This window comes from Eptatretus burgeri, chromosome 3 (assembly GCF_056783735.1).
Source record: "Eptatretus burgeri isolate ZD-2024b chromosome 3, Ebu_testis_v1, whole genome shotgun sequence".
In the NCBI taxonomy this organism is placed as follows: domain Eukaryota; kingdom Metazoa; phylum Chordata; class Myxini; order Myxiniformes; family Myxinidae; genus Eptatretus; species Eptatretus burgeri.
This window is the reverse complement of record NC_140963.1, coordinates 34,464,806-34,487,478: the sequence shown is the minus strand read 5'-3', so window position 1 is coordinate 34,487,478 and position 22,673 is coordinate 34,464,806. Positions and strand designations below refer to the sequence as shown.

The following is a 22,673-nucleotide window of genomic DNA, read 5'->3' as shown; positions in this document are numbered from 1 at the left end:
ACCGTCTCTTTGCTCTTCGAGTCCTCGCCGAACGCAGACAAGAGTTTCGGCAGGGGCTGCTTGTAGCCTATGTTGATCTCTGTAAAGCGTTTGATTCAGTGAATCAGGATGCCCTCTGGAAGGTTATTGGTCTTCGTGGGGTGCCAGCAAAACTGATCAATCTGATGTCTGAACTTTACTCTGGTACTGAGAGTCCTGTGAGATGTGGTGATACAATCTCTGACTTATTTCCAGTTGTTACCTCTGTTCATCTCCTCAGCACGAATAGTTCGACACCTCAGTTCATCAGGGGTGTGTACTGGCCCCCACACTTTTTAGTACTTGTCTAGACTGGATTCTGGGGAGAATGTCGGATAGATCAGGCTCTTGGGAATTTGCATAGTTTGGGAATGTCAAGATCTCTGACCTTGACTTCGCAGATGATGCAGTCATCTTTGCGGAGACTTTAGATATCATTTGGGGGGCCCCCGAGGTGCTGAATGAGGTGTTGGAGCCACTGCGATTCGGGGTTTCCTCGGTCAAAACTAAGATCCAGGCTTTCAATGACATATTTTATGCTGCCATCTTGTCTGTACCTGTCTGTGGCGAGGATGCTGAGGTCACGGAGAGATTCACTTACCTTGGCAGTGATATTCATGTCTCTGCTGGCTGGGAGACAGAGGTCAACAGACGTCTTCATGGATTCACTGGATTATGAGGTGTGGCGCGACTGGCTCCTGTGCGGGAGGATGAAAGTGAGTCTTCAGGTCCTTGGTGCTTCCAGTCTTGCTCTACAGATGTGAGACTTGGACTCTGACCAGGGATCTGAGAGGGAGACTTAATTCCTTTGGTACCAGGTCTCTTCGGGGAATCCTTGGCTATCGCTGGTCGGACTTTGTGTCCAACGAGCGGTTGCTGAGAGAGACTCGGATGAGATTTGTTACCTGCATCTCCCGTGAGCGTCAGCTGCGGCTGTATGGATATGTGGCTCATTTTCCTGATGCTGATCCTGCACCAGATTCTCTCAGTGAGGGAGTCTCGTGAGTGGAAGGGGCCAATGGGCCGACCATTTGTCTCGTGGTTGCAGCAGGTTGTTCAGATCTCAAGGAGATGGGGATGGGCCAGGCATCTGCCTGGGGGATGGCCAAACCGGCGGAAAGTAGATGCAGTGACGCGCTGCTCTGGTGCATTCTCCCATACCTGACCTGACATTGATTCTGATTCTGATGTACCCATACTCTTTACAGAGCATTGTTGATGCCATAGCAGTTTCTTGGCAAGGGTTATTCTGGGTGGTTTGCCATTGCCTTCCCAGCAGTCGTTAGGGCAGTAATTTGGCCAGGGTGCCAGCGTTAGCTTACCTACTCTTTGCGAAGCACATCATGGGATCTTTAATGCCCACCAACTAATGCCGGCAGATGGGATGCCCAGTTCAACATCCGTCAGGGCACATACTTTGATGAATCACTATGCCTGTGAAACACTGGGACAACAGTTTATGGCTGGGCTGATATTCAAACCCAGACTAGGAGCTTTGCGGTGAGCGTGCATATCACTCGGCCATCCTGCCAGCATCCGTTAAATTATAACCCATTAATTTAAACCTGAATTTCGAAGAACAATTTTTTTGTTGCAGTGTGTCGGAAATTAAATAAATATTCTCAAACTCTATACGACACACAATAACTGACTTTTGTTTTTCAATCAACATTTTTGTCTTACCTGTTCCACAATGGTTTCATTGTCTCTCATAAATTGATTAAAATCCAGAGCAGGTTCCCAAGGGTTGTTCTGAATATAGATGTTGCTGCTTACCACTTCAATTTCATGATACCTGGTTACTGCTACTTGGTATCTAATGGGAGGAAGAGTGAGAACAAAAATTGTCAAACACAATGCATTTTTTTAAAACCAATGCTTTTGTCAAACAAATCATGTGTGAAAATAGCCTAAGAGGGGGAAAAAAATTCACCCAAAGACTGCAGGCAATCAGGTCATTTTTTACAACATTTAAAAAAATCAAAAAAAAAAAAATGACTGGAGGCACCAAGTCCGCATACCTGCTCCAAGTGACACCTTTCTCCTCTCCATAGCCCTCAGGGAGAATGGGCTGGGCATATGAATTCAGTTGAAGTCGGAATCCACGACTATGGCCCCAATGGTTTTCTTTCTTGGGATTATAGAATACAAGATAAGGCAGGGTGGTACCATGCCGGAATGCAGCTTCACCTTCATGACTCACAACACGCCTGTGAACCCATGGTTGAATGAGCCGACGACCAGGGCTCCATGGGTGACTTATGTTCTCGAACTCCCTGCTCACTGTCATGAAGCTGTTTTCACTTCCTGATCAGGACACCAAAAAGTGAAATGAAAAGCATTAAACCCTAAAGTCTCTTATAAATATACTTTCAATGAAGCACAACGAAAATCACTCATGAATGTTTCATAGCAAGACATGTTAATGTTGTATGTATAGAGCTCTGACATTAAGTTCTGCCAAAATGCATTTACTGTTGATATAACAAGTACAAATTATCGATAATAAAGCATTATAAAATATGGAATCCTTTTCAAACTGATGAAGAATAAGCAGCAACATACCTGCTAGGTCCATGTCCAGCTTAAAGTTAAACAGGTGAGTGTGGACATTTCCGAGCAGATCCCTCTGTACTTGAGAACCATATCGTTTTCCTCCTTCAACAAAGAATTGGCCAAGAAGAAAGCCTGTGGCATAAACTCTGGCTTCTATCATTCCATTTTGGTAAAATATCATGTCCAAAACATAATCATAATTGTAAACTGTATGAATTGTCCTGACCACAAGAACATGGGTTTCTGCACCTCCATGGAAGCTAAAGCTCCCAGCTTTGTCATCAGCGTGATGACGTCTCAATGGGACTGCCGGATTGTGTTCAAAGACACACAATGAGTTATGGAAGCGCAGCACCTCATTTGTGTCAACAAAGTGATGGAGATCCACAAACACTGCATGTTCTGGACAGTCTACACTCTTCAACAGCTCAAAGGTCTTGCTTCCAAATAACCAACCATTGTCTATTGCCTTGACTTGTGTTCCAGCAGGTGTGTTTCCTCCATAGAAGGAGATGGCTTCCTGAAAACTCAGCTCATAGGCAATGCGTTCGCCGTTGAAGCGAATGTCAAAGATCTGCAAGCCGGTTGAAGAACGAACACGGAATGCAAATGTCCATGGCATGTACTGAACTAGGTTTCCATAAAGTTGGAACCGTTGTCCATCTGGCTCAAATTCGAGAGGTCCACGCTGCTTCGTGTTTGCTTCGAAAGTTCCCCGCTGTTTAAAAGTTGAAAAAATCAAATCCTCCTTTTCCAGCTTCGGCAAAATCACTTTTCTTATTGTTCCTTTATCATACCCTGAAACAAATTGTTCTATGCTGTCAAAGTATTGTCCATTGTAATAGACTTTCTTTATTTTCCATTCACTCGTATTGGCATTTCGATGGTCAACCAATACCTCGAGGCTCACCGGATGCACGTATAATCCTTCCAAATATCTGTTAAAAAGTATCCAGCTTTCTCTGTCACCAGATTCAAATCCTTTTGGACTCAAGTCAACAGTCAAAAGACATTTTGTAGAGCAGTTGTTCATCCAGTAACCATAACTCTCCTTCAAAATACGATACAGCTCGTCTCCAATTTGGGGCATCATTACAGTATGTAAATGGTAAATTTCAGGAATAGATCGTGGTCTAGAGTTGAACATATCGGGACGTTTTCTGTTAAAAGGGCGGTGTATTATATACCAGGTTATCTCTGGCAAAAAACCCACCAAGTACTCCTCAACATCTGGTAAGCTAGATGCTCCTTGAAAAATTACAACCCGAGCTACACGTTCTGGCTTTGGTCCATTGGACTCTAAATAATTCAGTACAGCCTCCTTGTGTGGGTTGAACAGCTCAATGAGAAAGATGTAGTTGCTGTTTACAGTAGCCTGTGTGATTGGGACCAGGTTCAATTGCTTCTTGCTAAACATGTACTCCTTGACTTTGTTTATCTCTTCTGGAGTGAGGTCAGAAAATAGCTCGGCTGCTCTTGTATCAGGGGGTTCAAATTGCATATGAACTTTGGAGAAACAATAAGTCGATTTTCTATTGGCTCTTTGCCCAATGAGTATTGCTATAAATACCAAATTCAGGAGAAACAACAAAATGGCAATTACTTTCCATCGTTTTGTGTTTTCTGCCATTATGCTGGCTTCTTCTTTCTTCATAAACCTGAAATAGAATCATTGTTTCAATATTCCTTTCTGATACTGCTGGTATGGTTATACAACAACAGCCCAAATAACATTCGTAGCATTTTGTAACTAAGGTATCTGCCTGTTACAGAAGAAGAAGTATGGTATACTAACCCTAACAATGAAATGAGAATCGTGGCTGTGGTTGAGGGTAAGAAATTCAAGCCAAGCATTTCAACCAATCAGGATAATTGAAGGAGAAAACCAAATAATTAAAAGTGGCTGATGGTTCAACCAATGGAAAAATGACTATACAAACAACTCTTTACATTGTAGCTGTCACTACGTACATTTTGATCAATTCCAATAACTCTTAATTTGCTACTTTCACGCCAGCAATCAACAATTTTCAACCAAAAATGATAATTTTCAGAGAGAAGTGCTGCATTCTTAATCCTGAAATCCAAGAAAATACAAGGAGACACTTTCTTGTTTAAATATGACAGTGTAAAAATTAAGAAAAGATTAAAAATTACCCAAGATGGTGGTTGATCTACATTGAATAGAAGAAAAAAAACTGATGTTTCTGGGCTTACGGAAAGGAGAGAACAATGGTCAGAGGAACAAAGGAGAGAACAATGGGGGCAGAGGTTCAAATGTGGAAACAGGAAGTACTTTGATTGGTTGTTGGCAGTCATCTTGATTTCACAGAGCAACTTAGACTGAAACATAAAGGAGCCCAGTCTACCTATGATGTAAATTAAGTTTGTTATCAATTGGTTCAGCAGTTCTGGAGATGACCTTTGCAAAAACAAAGAAAGAAATCATAAATCCAAGATTGCTGCCAAAACCTTCGGACCAATCAGCTTTGTAGGAGTAAAAGCACGATAAATTTCATGAGCTGTTACAATACTATGAATTTTTATGTTTATCGGCATCACAAAATATGGCGGAATAATTATAATCAGCAAAAATACCTTGTCAAGAATGGGTAATGGGATTGAATGGCATTTGATTGGATGGGATTGACATAAGAACAATATTGTTTTTGTTTTTACATTAATCTAAGGCTTGTAATCGAGCGTGTACACAAATGACAAGGACACAAACATTCGTAGACATCGCAGTATATTTTAATATGATTTTACAAGGACATTTAGCAGACAATGGACAAACTCGTATAGTTGTTGTTCTTCTTTCGGCTGCTCCCGTGAGGGGTCGCCACAGCGGATCATCAGTTATAATCCGCATACTGATTTGGCACAGGTTTTACGCCGGATGCCCTTCCTGACGCAACCCTGGTCGCCTCTTACGGCACAGGGATAAGGATTGGGTTTCGCCATGATTCCGGGCTGCCCGACACCCTCTTATAGCGAGGCCCAGCGCAGAGCTCCCTTCCTCAAGCGATCCTAGGACAAACTCGTATAGTATACTTTGAATAATATAACAGTATAAACTCGTATAATTTGAATCCGAGTTCCCCACATCATGAATTAGGAATGCTGCACATAGTAACTCGAGAATTTATACATGCAGAATTACTGGAAAAAATTAACTCCTTTGTTCAGTTCATTAAATGTCAAAATGTATGTATACTGTCCATGAATTGTCATGTATTCGATCTAGTAAAACGTAACTCCTAAATATCCGTATGGATTGGATACAAAGGAATGTGAGCACGATGCTATAAAATGCATTCAAAACTGTGAGAACGTTAAAAGCTGAATTCCTTGGCCTAATACAAAGAAAACTATTTTGTCACCATCACTGACTGCAACACAATGCAACCAGATTGTAAACCCAATTGGAATATTGGAATTTTGTTCATGGTGGTGAAGTCTGTGAAGTGAAGACACTAAATAAAACAAGGAAGAAAAAAAAAATGTCATAGCCCCCGTTGTTTTAGTAATTTTGCTGTATTGAGTTAAAGGTTAGCCCATATTTATGTACAACTAAAATGGCCGCCAGTCTACCAGTCGGCCATCTTTGATCACATCGCAAAACAAAGTTAGATGCAAGTGTATGGCATTGTGTACTGTGCTTGTGCCACGTTTGAACAAAATCGGACTATGCATGTCTGAGAAATGGGTTGGGGAAACATTTAAGTAACAAAATGGCCACCAAATCGGCCACCTTGAATCTGATCTTGAAAATATATCACATGCTTATGTAAGCAGTCATTTATTATCTGTGTGCCAAGCTTGAACAAGATCGGTAAATGCATGTCCAAGAAATTGTTGAGGACGTGTTCAATACTGGGTTTTTTTTCCAACTAAAATGGCCACCAGTCAACCATCTTTGATCAGATCGCAAAACAAAATGATGTGCATATGTATACCATCATGTGATGTCTTTATGCCAAGTATGAATAAAAATCTGTCCATACATGTCCTAGATATGGTTGAGGATGCACACACACGCATGCGCGCACGGACACGAAACTTGAGACCAAATCCATAAGCCCCCATTTCGGACTTAGTCCAACGGGGTGTAATAAAGAAGAAAATGTAGATTTCTCATGGCGTAGATAAGTCCTACTTGGCTCTTCCAAAGGTAATTGCTATCGTTAGGATTATTATTAATTTCCCTGCTGAAAGCGATTTTTGTTTGTGTTTTAAAAAAAACAAACATTTTAAATCGTTGCATTGAATGCTGTTCGCAAATGTCTTGTATGTTATTGTTTGCTTGCAGTTTTCAACTCGCTCGGGTTTTCCCAGGAGGCCTCATGCTCCAACAGCTTCCACCCTTGTTTTACCTCCAAATATTTCTGCTCCCTCATCTCCTCTCTCTCACCCCAATAAACTGTTATTTGAATCTTTGACGTCCTTTGTGTTCATGCTTGTACCCTACATTCCTTACTGGCAACAGGCACGATAGCCTCGAGGTACGCACATACGCTCAGTTCAAAACTCAACACAGTTATAAATAGTCACCTTGACGTTTCACAGGCATGGCAACACATCATCGTGTCAGCCATCCATCGGTAGGATGTTAAACTGGGTGTTCCGTCTGATAATACTTTCAATTTAGGTTACTGTTATATTAGTAACAATACCAACATGGTTTGTTCAACTTTGTGATAATCCTTAGGTCGTTTCTTAACACAATGTTAAACAAAATGCAATTCCATGTTGTATTAATACGTTTAAAATGTATCTTGTTTGTATCATGCTCTTCTTCCGGTTGAATGTTGAGCTTTGCCTGTGTGTGCAGCTTTTCAAAAGCATCATAGGAAGGGGCTACCAGAAACGGGAAACAGACAAACGTACGGACAGACACCACGGTTCGCATTACACAAGAGATCACGGCACTCACAGCCCATACAACTCCCACTCCCACCTCCCCTCCCCTCCCAAACACAATTAATAGCAAATATCATCATTTTAAACTTACTCTGTGCATTGACAAGCCCCGGGTATGACCTTCCATCACTGACAGGGATGATCGGGGATGTCGGTTAGAATGCACCACCTAAGGCCATCCGCAGGTCTTGCACCGGCCCAAGTCCACAGCAATTTGCAGTATGAAAACTGTATGATCTGAACTTTTTGAGCAAATTGAGAAATTTCCCCAACTACTTTGTTGTGCAGAGGCATATCCCTTTATCACAGGTATGTTTTCAAGCATTTTCGGCTTCTTTTCCAAGCTTTGGTAGCCATTTTCGGTCATGATCCTTACAAGCTCCTCTTTGTCCTCCCAGGTGGACTCCATGGTCAGAACGGAGTTCTCTTCTTCCTCTTGGGAGGAGTCTCCCTCTTGGATCCCACTAATGGGGGGGGGGAGGCCCCAATAAAAATATCAGTACATCTTTTCTTTCAGGCTTTGCAGCTCACTATGCTGCCATGATTGGCACACACTGGCCAGAGAGATTGTAATTAGCCTTTAGCACACGTGACTTGTGTACCTCTGCGATGGGAAGTCCATACCTAGCCCTGTCAACTATAAGAGGCTTGCATGCATACATAATTGATCTGTCTACCCTGTCTATAACTTACATATGCTGCCTCTTCAGCGTCAAGTGTAACAAATTATTTACTCCGACAGATCCCCGTTACATGGCAATCCAACCTACTCGAAACACATGGACCATACTAGGCTTACCACAGTCAAGCTATGGATCCCCCCCCCACCCTCCTTACATGTAACAGTATGCAATGAGTGGTGAGAGTAGCATCCCCTACTGGAAGGAATCCCCATTTCAGAGTGAGATTAAATAGAGGGAGTCGGAGGATTCAGAAAATGGAAGCTGCGAGGATGCTGGTGAGTAAGCATGGCTGAGGAAGAAATATTGATTGAATTGCAAATGTGTAGTGAACAGCTGGGAGTGTGGCACAGTGGTTAGAGTAGTGTGGTGATGAATAAGAATGGTGACTGGGCCCACAGCCTCCTGGGTGGCTTAAAGCTATTGGGAAACACCAGGTGGGCAATTTGGTAAGGGAGTTCAGGTGCCCAATGAGAACCCGAAGCAAGTGTGCGGGGAAGGACACGGTTGGGTGCTGGGAGTACCAGGCCCATGGTGGGAGGCAGTGAGGACCCCAAAAATAAAACACTCAAGCCTAACCCATCCATGGCACCACTAATCGGTAAGGGAGTTACACAAAACAATGGGGGCAAACAAGGACTTGCAGCTGGTATGAAGCTTGTGGATGTGCAGGCTCGGGGCGAGCAGAATGAGGCGTACCAGGAGCAGGAACAGGAGCAGGGTGAGCAGGCTGGCAGAGAAAGGCAGCATCCACTTTTCAAAGACCAGCCACCCAGTCCCAGTGACAAAGCAAAGACCGTGAGTGTAGAGAGAGGCTATCCTTTTGAAGCCAAAGTTCAACTCTCGAACACCAGAATTTCACAACAGCAAAACCAGAAGGAAAACTGGAACACTGGAATGAGAACTGCAAAAACAGAACTCAAAACTACTACTGCTAAAACAGAACTCAAACTGCAGAGCTCATGCATGGTTATAGCCTCCCGTAAACTTTTGTACTGCCTTTTTGGGTGGCATGTCCCACTTATTGGCCGTCTGCTTCTGTGAGTGTGCTATTATCTGGCTGTCCTGCTCAATGGGGCAGTCCCAATACAAAGTCATACACCCCCTCTCCAAGGTTCTGCAGCCAATCTCGCCACCATGGCCTGTGGTCCACTGGCCAAACAGTCCATGCTTATTCTTCCTGTAGCGCAAGGTACTTTTCCAGTTGTGCCTTTGTGCCAAAGTTCTCACCCGGCCTCACTTGAAAACAGGAGGTTTTACACAACAAGCTTATTCCACACTGTCTTAAAGTAAACACTCTGCCTCCTCAGTACAAGTTTTACAGAACAACTTACTCTGACATTTTCCCCCATGACAATTGGAGTAATCTCAGCTATGTGGGCACATGATCCGTGCTATTCATACCACAATCTAGTTCTGGATCCCAGCCCACTCCACCCACCCCTTCCACACAACAATGTCAAATCAACATCACTCTATATATCCAGTGGATGCTACATTATGTTGGAAATTTGGTATTGATGACCATGTTCCATGGCATTCTGTATTTTTAAATCTATCAATGTCCCAAAAAATGTTAATCAGTTCAGTAAGAGCTTAATTAGTTGGTGCCACATCTCTTGTTAAGGCCAAGAAAGAAAATCTTGGGTTTCCGATAACATACTCCTCACTGAATCGGGTAGGGAGGTTGGGATTTTTTTTTGGAGGGGTGGGGGGAGGGTTGTGTGTGTGTGTGTGTGTGTGTGTGTGTGTGTGTGTGTGTGTGTGTGTGTGTGTGTGTGTGTGTGTGTGTGTGTCTTTGAAGGGAAGATACATATGTAGAGCTTGTGATTTTCCACTTCAATGAAGCACGTTTCTTTTCCATTTCCAAAAAATCTAAATTCCATTACAAACAAGTGAAATCCTTCAATACAGCGCGTGTGGTAAAGCAAATGAGTACACTAATGTTAAAATATGCAATTTATGCTTTTTCAGTTGAAAAACAATTAAAAAGCGTACTTAATATTTGAAATGTAAAAATCTTGTTATTATTGTGATAAGCACCTTTATATATATATATATATAACAGAAGGAATGAAATCGTTCAATACAGCGTGGTAGGAGGCCGCAAAAGAATGATAGTATAAGAAGAACTTAGCTTTCAGCATTCGGCGCGAAATGCAATGGTGGGCGGAAATGACGTCTTTCGTTTGTTCATACATGAGAGGGGAGTGTTTCTTGTTTTTTTCCCGTCAAGAAATAAATTAAATGGTTTTCACATATACAACACATTAGTTTCACAAATTTCCATTGAAATACTCAGGTATTTCCGTCAATTCTCGCTATTTCGGTCTCAGTTACGCACTGCATCTACCGGACGGCCGTCATTGGCTGTCTTGAGGCATGTGGGGGGGGGGGGGACAGGGGACACCGGAGACATGGTAGACACTGGGGACATTTCAAACTCGGTGCAATTGTATACAGCGCACGCGCTGTAAAAATAAATTCCACTTTGAGTTATCAATGCAAAAAGAAGCATTTCTTTGTGCACTTGTATTGGGGGGAAAAATGCAATTTTCCTCGAGTCTCCACAGTCCAAACCTAAAATTCTCCACGGCACCCCGAGATGATGCATCACACACTCTTTCATTCCTCTTTTTTCCCCCGACTTTGGAACAAATTCCCACACTCTCTTCAATCCCACTCTTCCCTCCAGATCTTCAAAACAGCTGTTCACCACCATCTCTTATATTCCCCCATCCAAAACCACAATCTTTTCTACCCTCGTTAATCCACCCCAAACCCACCTCTTTCAAATTCCCTGCTTTCCTTCCTGAAAGTCCCTGTCGTGTAAAGACCTGAAAGTCCCTGCGGCGTCCATCTTGTTTACCTTGCCCCATCCCTCTCCTTTCCAGCGTTCTCCTAATGTCTCTGTTCCCTGTGGGAGCTGGATTATTAAATTGAATTTATAATCATGTAAAAAGCAAAATTAATTTTGTTCTTTTCTTAAATGATTAAATTAACTTAGTTTAGAAATGATTTACGAGTAAAGCTAATGGGCATGCATGCAGATAAAGCTAAAATATGCATACTGTGTGATATGAGCTTGTACAGATGAACTCTGTTAAATGAACTCTTGATCTGTGATCATGTCATCAGCAGAATGAAACAATGACTCTCTCTTATCCCTCCCCACACCCCTCTTCTTGTATCGAAAAACAAACTCCAACCATTGTAAACCATTGTATGAAGCATCTTTTAACAAACCAAAACCATTGTATGTGACATTATTGACAGACTAATACCATTGTATGAGGCATATCTGGAGTCCACAAAGTTCCATCTGATATCTTGGTGAAAACTGTATATCAACGCTCAGAAATGCTCTGTACCCTTAAGCCTTCAACTCCCAATACCATCGGGAGTTTGAAGTCTTCCTTCTGTGCAGAGAAGTGTCTTTCTGTTTTATGAAATAAACGGCTGGTTTTTGAACTTGCTTGATTTTCTTTCCTTGAGGTAGTAGGCCTCGGCCTCGACATCCCCCCTGTTTTTTCCTTCCCTCTCCCACCCCTTTATCTCCTGCTCCCCTTGTTGTACATTCTGTGTGTTAGTTCTCATATGAGCCTCGACAGTGTATACAAAAAAAAAGTGCGTGGACATGTTAGTGTGTATGAGTACATTGCCAAAAACACCTCAAGTGTTTTTTCTTTGATGTTTTTGATTATTTTTTTTGGAATCTCATCTGTATTTCGATGGCATTTCTCCGTAAAAATAAAGTTTCTCCAAAGGTCATGCATGTGCATGTGATGACAGACATTTTGTTTTCACCGATGATTGAATTTTCAGGGAAAGTTTTGACTTAATTTTCACAGAAAAGGGACGACTTTCAAATAAAATTTCACTTGACTGGGTTCTCCAGCGATTTTTAGATGGAGCTTTATTCAGTATTTACTGCAGCAATCGATGCAGAAATCAAGTGAGATTCAAAGCAATGCTCGTCCAAAGCAGCTGTGATTGACATGAGTGGAGCATTCATTGGCTGTGCTCACATTCCGATTGCAGATGGGATGGTATGGAATTCATCAAACAATAAAACAATCGAAAATGGGTGGGAAAGTGGGTGGTGCATAGCATCGAAAACATAAAACTAAGGACAGCAAAGAAGCAAAAAGATCAACTAAAGTCCTGGCTGCCTTCCCTGGAGTCAAAAAGACCAGGAAGGAAGATGGAAAACAGAAGAGACCTGATTCACCCGAATCAAATGAGAATGAAAAGGAGTAAAAGGAAGGTGAAAAGGTAGAGGAAGAGGATGCCCCAAGGAAGAATGCAGATGAATCAAGCGGGAATGAAGAAGATAAGTATGAGATACAGCAAGTTTCTTTCATTCCTATATTGCTGAAAGTCCTGAATCTGATTCAGAAACTGATCCTGATGAGAACAGTCATTAACCAGCGGTTCTAATTTTCAAAGATGTTTGTTACATCAATTTTTCAACAGCTGAGTGAGCCTGCATTGAACAGCCTCTTAAGGAAGCGATGTTGAAACTAGACATCCACTCCTTCGAAAATGCAGATGTAATCCCGCCCAAAGTAGAATATGGGACAAAGGCTGTGAGTCAAGGAATGTCTAAGAACTGGTTCATCAAAGACCTGCAAAATGAAGAACAGGTCCTACGCACATGGCTGATGTACTCACCATGAAAGGAACCGCATTCTGCTTTTGTTGTTTGCTGTTTTCATGTTGTCCCTCAAATTCAACATTGGCACAAGCTTCTTATATTTTTTTCCTCCACTAAAGAATCATGACGAAAATCCATACCATTGGAAGTGATTTGTCAAATTGTAAGAGATAGAGAAGTTGCTGGGGAAACAGGAGTGGATGAATTCTCGGAGAAGAAAATTCAAGATAAGAGATATCACTGGAGGGAAGTCCACAATTCAAGACAAGTCCGAATCTGTCCACAACTTTTTTGATACTGTGCTATATAGTTTTTGTTTCTGACTCTCAATGGTGAAGAATCACTTTTAAAAATTATATTAGCTATATCCGAATCTTCACCAAAATCTAATCAGTTCCGTCCTCGTCGCTCATCCAACCTGCCCACCAAATTTCATCAGAATCCATAAACAACTTTGTGAGATATCCTGCATACAAACAGACGTGAAACCATAACCTCTTTCCATCTTTGGTCAGGTCAGGTCAGGTATGGGAGCATGCCCCCCAGCACATCGCTGTGTTCACTTTCCGTCGATACTTCAGGGGCCTCCGTCTGGCCTTCCACCAGGCAGATGCCTGGCCCATCCCAATCTCCTTGAGATGCTGATCAACCTGCTGCAACCACGAGGCACATGGTCGGCCCATTGGTCTCCTCCACTCACGAGACTCCCTCGCTGAGAGAATCTGGTGAGCAGGATCAGCGTCAGGAAAATGAAACACGTGTCCTTACAGCCACAGCTGACGCTCACGGACGATGCAGGTAACAAATCTCATTTGAGTCTCTCTCAGCAACTGCTCGTTGGATACAAAATCTGACCAGCAATAGCTAAGGATTCTCCGAAGAGACCTGGTACCAAAGGAATTAAGTCTCCATCTCAGATCCTGGGTCAGAGTCCAAGTCTCACATCCGTAGAGCAGGACTGGAAGCACCAAGGACCTGAACACTTGGACTTCCATCCTCACGAACAGGTCCTGACAGCGCCACACCTCATGGTCCAATGAATCCATGACTCCCCAGGCCTGACCCAGACGTCTATTGACCTCTGGCTCACAGCCAGCAAAGACATGAATATCACTGCCAAGGAAAGTGAATCTCTCCATGACCTCAATATAATCACCACAAACAGGTAGAGACAGGATAGCAGCATCCAATATGTCGATGAAAGCCTGGATCTTAGTTTGGACCCAGGAAATCCATAATCCCAGCGGTTCCGACTCCACATTCAGCAACTTGAGGGTCCCCAAAAGGATATCCACAGTCTCCGCAAAGATGACTGCATCATCTGCGAAATAAAGGTCAGAGATCTTGAAATTCCCAAATGATGCACCGCAGCTTGATCTCTCCAACATCCTCTCCAGAATCCAGTCCATCCAAGTGCAGAATAGTGTGGGTGCCAGTACACACCCCTGGCGAACTCCAGTAACAACTGGAAATAAGTGAGAGATGGTATCACATCTCATAGCACTCTCAGTACCAGATTATCTCACAACACTCTCAGTACCAGAGTATAGTTCAGATACTAGGTCGACTAGTTTTGGTGGCACCCCACGAAGACCAAGAATTCTCCAGAGGGCATCCCAATTCACTGAATCAAACGCTTTGCAGAGATCAACATAGGCTGCAAGCAGCCCCTGCCAAAACTCTCGTTTGCATTCGGTGAGGACTCAAAGAACAAGGATATGGTCAATCATTGACCACTTTGGTGTAAAACCTGACTGCTCTGGACGCTGGTGCTCCAGCATATGGTGGCGAACCTGATCGAGAATTATCCGAGCAAAAACCTTGCCCGGCACTTAGAGCAGCGTCACCTCTCGCTAGTTGCTACTGTCTTGGCAATCACCCTTCCCTTTCCAGAGAGGGACAACAAGGCCCCTCTTCCAGGCAGTTGGGATGATGTCTGTGTTTCAGGCAGAGCACAGAACTGCATGCAATGACACGAGTGCAGCATTTCCACCAGCCTTGAGAAGTTCAGCATGGATGCCACAGATCCCTGGAACTTTACCCCATTTCAACTGGTTCACTGCAGCCTGTGTTTCCACAAATGAAGGTGGGCCACAGTTGATTGGAGGGTCAGCAATAGGGATTGTAACAACCCTGACGTCCAACTCGACAGCTGGTGGATCAGCCTGGTACAACCGCTCAAAGTAACCGGCCCAGCGGGCCTTTACTTCGGACTCCTCTATCAAGAGCCCACCACCATCTGCTCTAAATGCAGTACACCGAGTAACGGACTTGGGCGAACGCAATGCGCGAATTCCCCTGTAAGCAGGATGACAATCACTTGACCACGTGATGCTCTACCCCCTCACAGATTCCTCACACATCGGCCTCCTTGTCCACCCTTAGTGCACGTACAGTTTTACGCCTCAGCTCCCTGAACAGTTCACCTCTGCCATTCAGCCTGGCCCTGTGACTCTGGGCAATGGTATCCAGTGTCCCTTGAGAGATAAAATTCTTTTTCACCCTCTGATGAGTTCCAAGACATCTACCGGCAACAACAAGGACGGTGGTCTTGAAGGCACTCCACAACTCTTCAGGATCTCGCAAAGCACCGAGACCCCCCAAATCTCCACTCAGCTTGTTCGCAAACTCCTCAGCTACCCTCTCATCCTTAAGCTTGCCAACATCCAGCCAAGGCTGGGATGGTACCATTCTCCTGGATTTAAGGTGCAACTAAAGAGTTGCTACAACAAGCCGGTGGTCAGTATTGAGGAACTGAGCACTCCGGTAGACCCTGCAGTTCTGGATCATCCTCCAGCGACCATCAATGAGGACATGGTCAATCTCCTTTGCCACACCACCAGCGTTGGACTTGTGGGCGCTGAAACCATGAACCAGCCACCCTAAGTCCATGACTTCCTGCAAGGTCAAGGACCTTAGTGCTATTCTCGTTCACAGTTCCAGACCCATGGGAACCAACACACATCTCATAACCATCCATATCAGTTTCAGTCGATGCATTGAAATCCCCCTAGACTTGAAGTGTATCTCGCCTGGGGCACCGATCAACCACAGACTCGAGCATGGCGTCGAATGCGTCCTTCACGGTGAGATCACTCGCATCAGTTGGAGCATATCGAGAGACCTGGGAAATGACACCAAAGGAGTGACAAATCCTTAGTCTCGTAATACGCTGGTTGACCGGTGTTACCTCAATTATCATTGAAATCAGCTTATTGGACAAAGCTGCAGCAACTCCTTGGGCATGGAAACCATCAGAGCGACCAGACCAATAAGAGGTGTAACCACCCGCCATGATCTCGCCGCAATCCGGTCTCTGAACCTGAGAGAGTGCTGCAATACCGATGTCCAAACACTTGAGCTCAGATGATAACAGAGACAGGTGATCATCCTCTCTTAGGGATAGGACATTCCAGGCACCCAACCGAAGCGGCTGCCTCAGGTTAACCCAAGGAGACCACTGTCTGGTGGACGACACCTCAGCACTACCCCGGCACACTCGCCCACAATCTGACCCGGGAATGTTTCCCGTGGTTTCCCTCCAATCATCAAATATTGGGGCTCCCAAAGGCTTTGCCCCAATCCCGTCATCCGGTGAGCTGCCCTGTGAAGGGAAGTTGCACAGGATGTACTCCCACGGAATGGGTTTTCAGATTTTTTTTTTTTGTGCTTCTGGAATGTTTTGAGGAATGAAGGCTTTACGGTGGCCGGAGTGCAAATACTACCACCAACCTCTTCATAAGAAGTAACCCAACTGCAGGAGGACATCCGCAGTCACGAGATATGGATAGCCGTTGGCTCATGGGTCATTCCATGTCAAATCATCAAAGAATCTGCCGTCATCTCTCAGATTTTTGTAATACTTTGGGAACCAATTGGGACCCATGAAAAACGGCAAGAACTCAAATATTTTTGCTAACAGCCTCTTAATTAGTGAGATACAGACTAACGAACTTTGGACTAATTAGCATGACGTCGCAAATTCAAATGGCCATATCTCTAAAAGTATAACACCTAGAGAGCTGGTTTTGGTGTCATTTTAAAGGTATTTTCATGCCCTATGAATTTGTCTGGGCAACATTTTCCTACCTCCAACCACAAAAAAGTTATCACAAAATATAAACTTCAATCGTGAATCCCCAAAAAATGTATCCTTCAAATTTCCTCAAAATCATCCCAGAGGTACCTTATGATGTCAAGAAGTTTCCACATAAATTTTGTGATTGGCACTCCAATAGTTTCTGAGATATGAGCAATAATGTACATGTACGTATGACATATAGGTTCGAAAATCAGCATTTGTAATGTATTATATGTACATTATTGCTCATATCTCAGAAACTATTGGAGTGCCCATCACAAAACTTATGTGGAAGCTTCTTGACATCACAAGGTACTTCTGGGATGAATTTGAGGAAATTTGAAGGATACATTTTTTGGGGATTCACGATTGAAGTTTATATTTTGTGATAACTTTTTTGTGGTTGGAGGTAGGAAAATGTTGCCCAGACAAATTCATAGGCATGAAAATACTATACCTTTAAAATGACACCAAAACCAGCTCTCTCAGTGTTATACTTTTAGAGATATGGCCATTTGAATTAGCGACGTCGTGCTAATTAGTCCAAAGTTCGTTAGTCTGTACCTCACTAATTAAGAGGCTGTTTGCAAAAATATTTGAGTTCTTGCCGTTTTTCATGGGTCCCAATTGGTTCCCAAAGTTTTACAAAAATCTGAGAGATGACGGCAGATTCTTTGATGATTTGACATGGAATGACCCTCATACGGAGCTGCTCCGCCCTTTGACAGGTTTTGTTTTTAATCCTGCTGGGTGTCCATATCATACACCCTCCTCACCAAGAAACTTGGTGGGGGAGACGATTTCGTCGCCGACAACCCGACCATGGAACAGGTTAGTACAGGTTTACATGGTCCCTGTAGCAAGTCACAGATCTAGTCTGACCAGACCTGACAAACATCTTTGGTGGCGGAGGTAATGAGATATTTCTGCATGTCATTTTCAAAAACACGTTTTCACTTTGTCATTATGGGGTATTTTGTATCGATCGGTGACATTTTTTTTTTAAAACTTTATACATTATCAATTCAGCTGTAACAAAGCAAAATGTGGAAAAGTCAAAGGGTGTGAACACTTTCTGAAAACGGTGTAAAGAGGGTGGCACTTTCGTCCTATGCTTACTAAGAAGAATATTTTCAAAAAGTCATTTGTACCTTGTGCCATTTGAGTGTTCAATTACATTTTTTGGCATTTTGCTGTTTAGTCAATCTTCCATATTTTACTTGTTTTTTTTTTTATTTCTTTTGATGTTTTACATTTCTACATGATGTTTTGAATTTATTGCATCACTGGAGAGGAATTTCCCTGGAAATGAGACAATAAAGATTATTAGGGTACCAAGCCTTTCAGGCTGAGTAACCTATTGTTTATCTTCTGTTCATATATAATTCTGGATCATTATTATTATTATTCTGCCAGTATTTTTCAAGTTTATTCCCTTTTAAATTCTTTTTTTTTCTGCAACCGCTTGTCAGATTGGCACGAAATTTTCACCATTGGTGCAACGATTCATGTGGAATTATTTTAATGATAATTATGATGTCATAGGTCATGTGGTGGACCTCAAAAACTTTGGACCTCTGTGTCTCCAAAACCGCTCCATGGAAAATATTGAAAAAAATGTCCTATGCTTATGGAGAATAAGTGTGATTAAAAAAAAAAAAAATCTCATAGGTGCCTTCATTACGAAGTCATAATTGCATATGTAGAATGCTATATCAAATCAGTATGAACATTTTTGAGGATCATCTCAGGATAAATTGGTTACTGAAAAAAATTGATGATGTCATCGGTGACGTGGTTCAGCAGCCATATCGTTTTTGTTTGTTTGTTTTTTTATACATATTGACGAGGCTCATATGAGAGCTAACACACAACGCACAACAAGAGAGGCATGAGACAAGAGGGGTGGGAGAGGGAAGGAGACAACAGTGGGGAACAGAGACATTAGGAGATCTGTGGAAGGGAGAGGGATGGGGCGGGGAACACGGGGTATACAAGATGGACATTACAGGGACTTTCAGGAAGGAAAGCAGGGAATTTGAAGGAAGTGGGTTTGGGATGGATTAACGGGAGTAGAAAACATTGAGGTTTTGGATGTGGGAAGATAAGAGGTTGTGGTGAACAGCTGTTTTGAAGACCTTGAGGGAAGAATGGGATTGAAGAGTGTGGGAGTTTATTCCAAAGGCGAGGAAAAAAAAGAGGGATGAAAGAGCGAAGGTGAGCAGTAATTCGTGATTTTGGTAGTTTTGCCAGAAGGAGGTTGTTGGTGAACCTTGAGCATCCTGCAGAAATATGGTGGGGATATATCGCAGACATTTAAAATAATAATAATTTAAAAAAAAAAAAAAAAAAAAAAAAAAACTTTGCCAAGCCTTGGGGATGCCAGGGTGATCACGAATAATTATTGATCGGTCAGATGGCTTGGCAGCCATCTTGGATTTACCCCAAAACCTTAAAAAAAAAACCTTCCTCTCCAGAACGGCTGGAAAGATCGAGGGGAAACTTCACATATATGTTCCCCAAGCCTTGGGGATGCCAAGGTGATCACAAATAATTAATGGTCTGGCAGCTATATTAGATTGAAGGGAAATATTAAATAATGTTTTCTCTGGAACCGCTTATTCCATCGAAGTGAAACTTTCCAAGTATCATCAAACACAATTGCTGCAAATAGTGTGTAAATGATAATGTCATATGTCACGTGGTTTGGCAGCCATATTGGATACAAAAACTAATTCAATACGAAACTTCACACACATGATCCTCCACCCATGCAATCACAGGCAGATCATAAATTATTGATGTCATAGGTCACGTGGATCAGCAGCCATATTACTTTGAAAAACCTTCTTCTCCGAAACTGCTTAACAGATCGATGTGAAACTTATTACATTAGACGGAGAAAGCGTAGTGAATCAGAACTGCTGTTTCGCATAGATCGCTGCAGCGGTTTCCGAGATGTAATTTAAAGAATATTTTCCTTGAAACCGATGTGGCTGCCAAACCAAGTCACTGATGCAATAACTTACATGCAGGAAGGGTATTGGATCATAACTGCAAAGTCTTGCTTCAATATGTTAATCGGTTTCAGAGGAATAATTTTTAATACTATCTTTGAAACTTATGTGGCTGCCACACCACATCATCATTATTAAAATATATGCACTAAGGGTGGTGGATCACATTCCTAAGGTATCGAATGGATAGGTTATGCAGTTTCAGAGAATTCTTCTTCTTCTTTCGGCTGCTCCCTTTAGGGGTCGCCACAGCGGATCATCCGTATGAGCCGCATCGTGATTTGGCACATGTTTTACGCCGGATGCCCTTCCTGACGCAACCCTGGTCGCCTCTTACGACACAGGGATATGGTACACCTATTTTAACCGGGGTATACACCGCACCAGTACACTGATACTCATTTCACTGACCTCGGAAGGATGACAGGCTGAGTCAACCCCCTGGTGTATTAATTCAGTGGCTCAATGGGGCTTGAACTCAGGACCTTTTGGATCCCAAGCCGTTGCCCTAACCACTGCGCCAACACCAGGCTCATGCAGTTTCAGAGAATTAACTTTCTTTATTACTATGATGGGCTCAGCTTAGGGAATATTGGTTGAAAATTGGTCACATGTTCTTGCATCCACAATGGGGGGAAAAAACGTTATCTGATGAATGAGAAATTTTAAAGATATGATCAACTACACATTTTGAATTTGATTTGATAAAGAATAAGTTGTGGGCTTGGGGGTCCGATCAAAGTGAGGCTGTATTGAAGTGGGACGTTTTGGTACCCGATCACTGTCAGCAGTTATAAAGTGGCAGTTCTAGTTATTATTATCATTATTATTTCGTATGCAGCATATGGCTGCTGGTTGCATCATTACTGGGAGCACGGCAGTACCGCTGATGCAGTGCCCCCTGTCTCCAGAAAAAACTGGTACTCATTTTGCTGAGTCCTTGGAAGGATAACAAACTGAATCAATCCACCTGGTGTTATTTCAAGGCACGGCAAGGGCTCAAACTCAAGACTAAGTTTCCAAGATGTTAAGCCAGCCACCTTAACCGTTGAGTCAACATCAGGCTTTTTATTAACATAACAAATCAAGTCTCCTAATCGCTTGCTCCTTTTGCCAAGCGACTCGGCGAGAGGCTTCCAAAGTGGTTGATATCGAACGACTGGTTTGGAAAGCAATAGCAAGCCACTAGCTAACGGAACACACCCCATCTCTTGATCACTTGCCCTGATTGCCATGATGTAAGACATCTCAATAATATTTTGGGTTGGCCTGTTTAGTCCTCTCATCTGAGCACGTGCCTCCTCGTTTTGTGATCCGTGGTTCAAATCCCAAATGCTGTGCAGGGATGTTCTGTTGGTGACCTGCTTGTGAACACAAACCACCCCTAAACACCCCTGAGCCTGCCACATTTTTCATCCCCATTTCTCCCCAACCCCCCCCCCCCCCCAGTCAGTCATGATGAGCCGAATGGTTTCCTGCCAAATGTCCTCGTCATGTTATTAACAGCTCGGTGGTAAGAAAACCCCAATCCCGGCAGCCGAAGACTCCTCGAAACCAGGACCCCAGACGCTCGCCTGCCCCTAAATCCGACCCTGGGTGAAGAACCAAGATGTTATGAGCCTGGTGTTGGCTCAGTGGTTTCGGGTAGCAGCTTGGGATCCTTGGGTCCTGAGTTCAAGCCCCGTCGGCCGCTGAATTAATACACCAGGAGGTTGACTCAGTGGTTAGGGTGGCAGCTTGGGATCCTTGGGTCTTGAGTTCAAGCCCCGTCGGCCGCTGAATTAATGCACCAGGGGGTTGACTCAGTGGTTAGGGTGGCAGCTTGGGATCCTTGGGTCTTGAGTTCAAGCGCCGTCGGCCGCTGAATTAATGCACCAGGGGGTTGACTCAGTGGTTAGGGTGGCAGCTTGGGATCCTTGGGTCTTGAGTTCAAGCCCCGTCGGCCGCTGAATTAATACACCAGGGGGTTGACTCAGCCCGTCATCCTTCCGAGGTCGGTGAAATGAGTACCAGTTCCAGTGTGTGTACCGGTAGAGGGGCACTGCATCAACGACACAGCCGCGCTTCAAGAAAAGATAGCTACCCCGGCAGCTAAGCTGCCATACGACCACCAACCAAGATGTTGGCAAGATTGCGCAACCTTGATGGTCTTTGTAATAATCTCCATATCCAAGGGTTTCCGAATTTACTTCGTGCATCCAGCACACGTCCCTCCTTATTCCCTGTGCACACAAGTCTCCTCAATATACCAAGTCGAGACACGTGTGATGATTCACGAATGAGATAAAAGGAATTTTTCAAAAAACTTTGTGCCTTGTCTGTTTATAAAAGAGGATCTCAGACGTGAAGTGGAAAGACGAGGACAAAATGAAAGGACTTACCCGCACAAATTTTCTGGCTCCTTTGTTGGTTTCTTTTGCCGACACCCACTTTTTTTTTTTCTTCTTCTTGTTGTTGTTGTTCCTCCTCCTCCTCCCCCTGTTCCTCCCCCCTCCCCTCCTGGTGCTTCTTCTCGTCCTTCTTCTCATGCTTTTCTTCTTCTTCTTCTTCCGTTTGTTGCACGTGTTGCTAATAATTACATTTTCTCGGAGTCCGTCTGTGACGCTGAGGTCTGTGCGACCACGCCCCTCGTGACGCACGTTGGAGCGGGAATTTTCGGAGTTCATCCCAGGCGGGTATTGGAGATCGTTAACCTCCTCTTCACAAAGACACCGTGGCAACTTTAATGTCCACAAACCGAT

General features: G+C 43.5%; 1 protein-coding gene across 1 annotated transcript in view; it reads right to left on the bottom strand.

Moving 5' to 3' along the window:
• Positions 1 to 22,467, bottom strand: part of LOC147029657 (diamine oxidase [copper-containing]-like) — a 37,769-nt gene extending 15,302 nt beyond the window's left edge. Inside the window, exons 1-4 of the mRNA XM_085872869.1 lie at positions 22,314 to 22,467; positions 2,584 to 4,232; positions 2,040 to 2,325; positions 1,702 to 1,834 (exon numbers count right to left, since the gene is read on the bottom strand). Of these exons, the coding sequence (XP_085728995.1) occupies positions 1,702 to 1,834; positions 2,040 to 2,325; positions 2,584 to 4,228 (2,064 nt within the window). The 5' untranslated portion in view covers positions 4,229 to 4,232; positions 22,314 to 22,467. The remainder of the gene's footprint in view (positions 1 to 1,701; positions 1,835 to 2,039; positions 2,326 to 2,583; positions 4,233 to 22,313) is intronic.
• Positions 22,468 to 22,673: the final 206 nt, after the last annotated feature.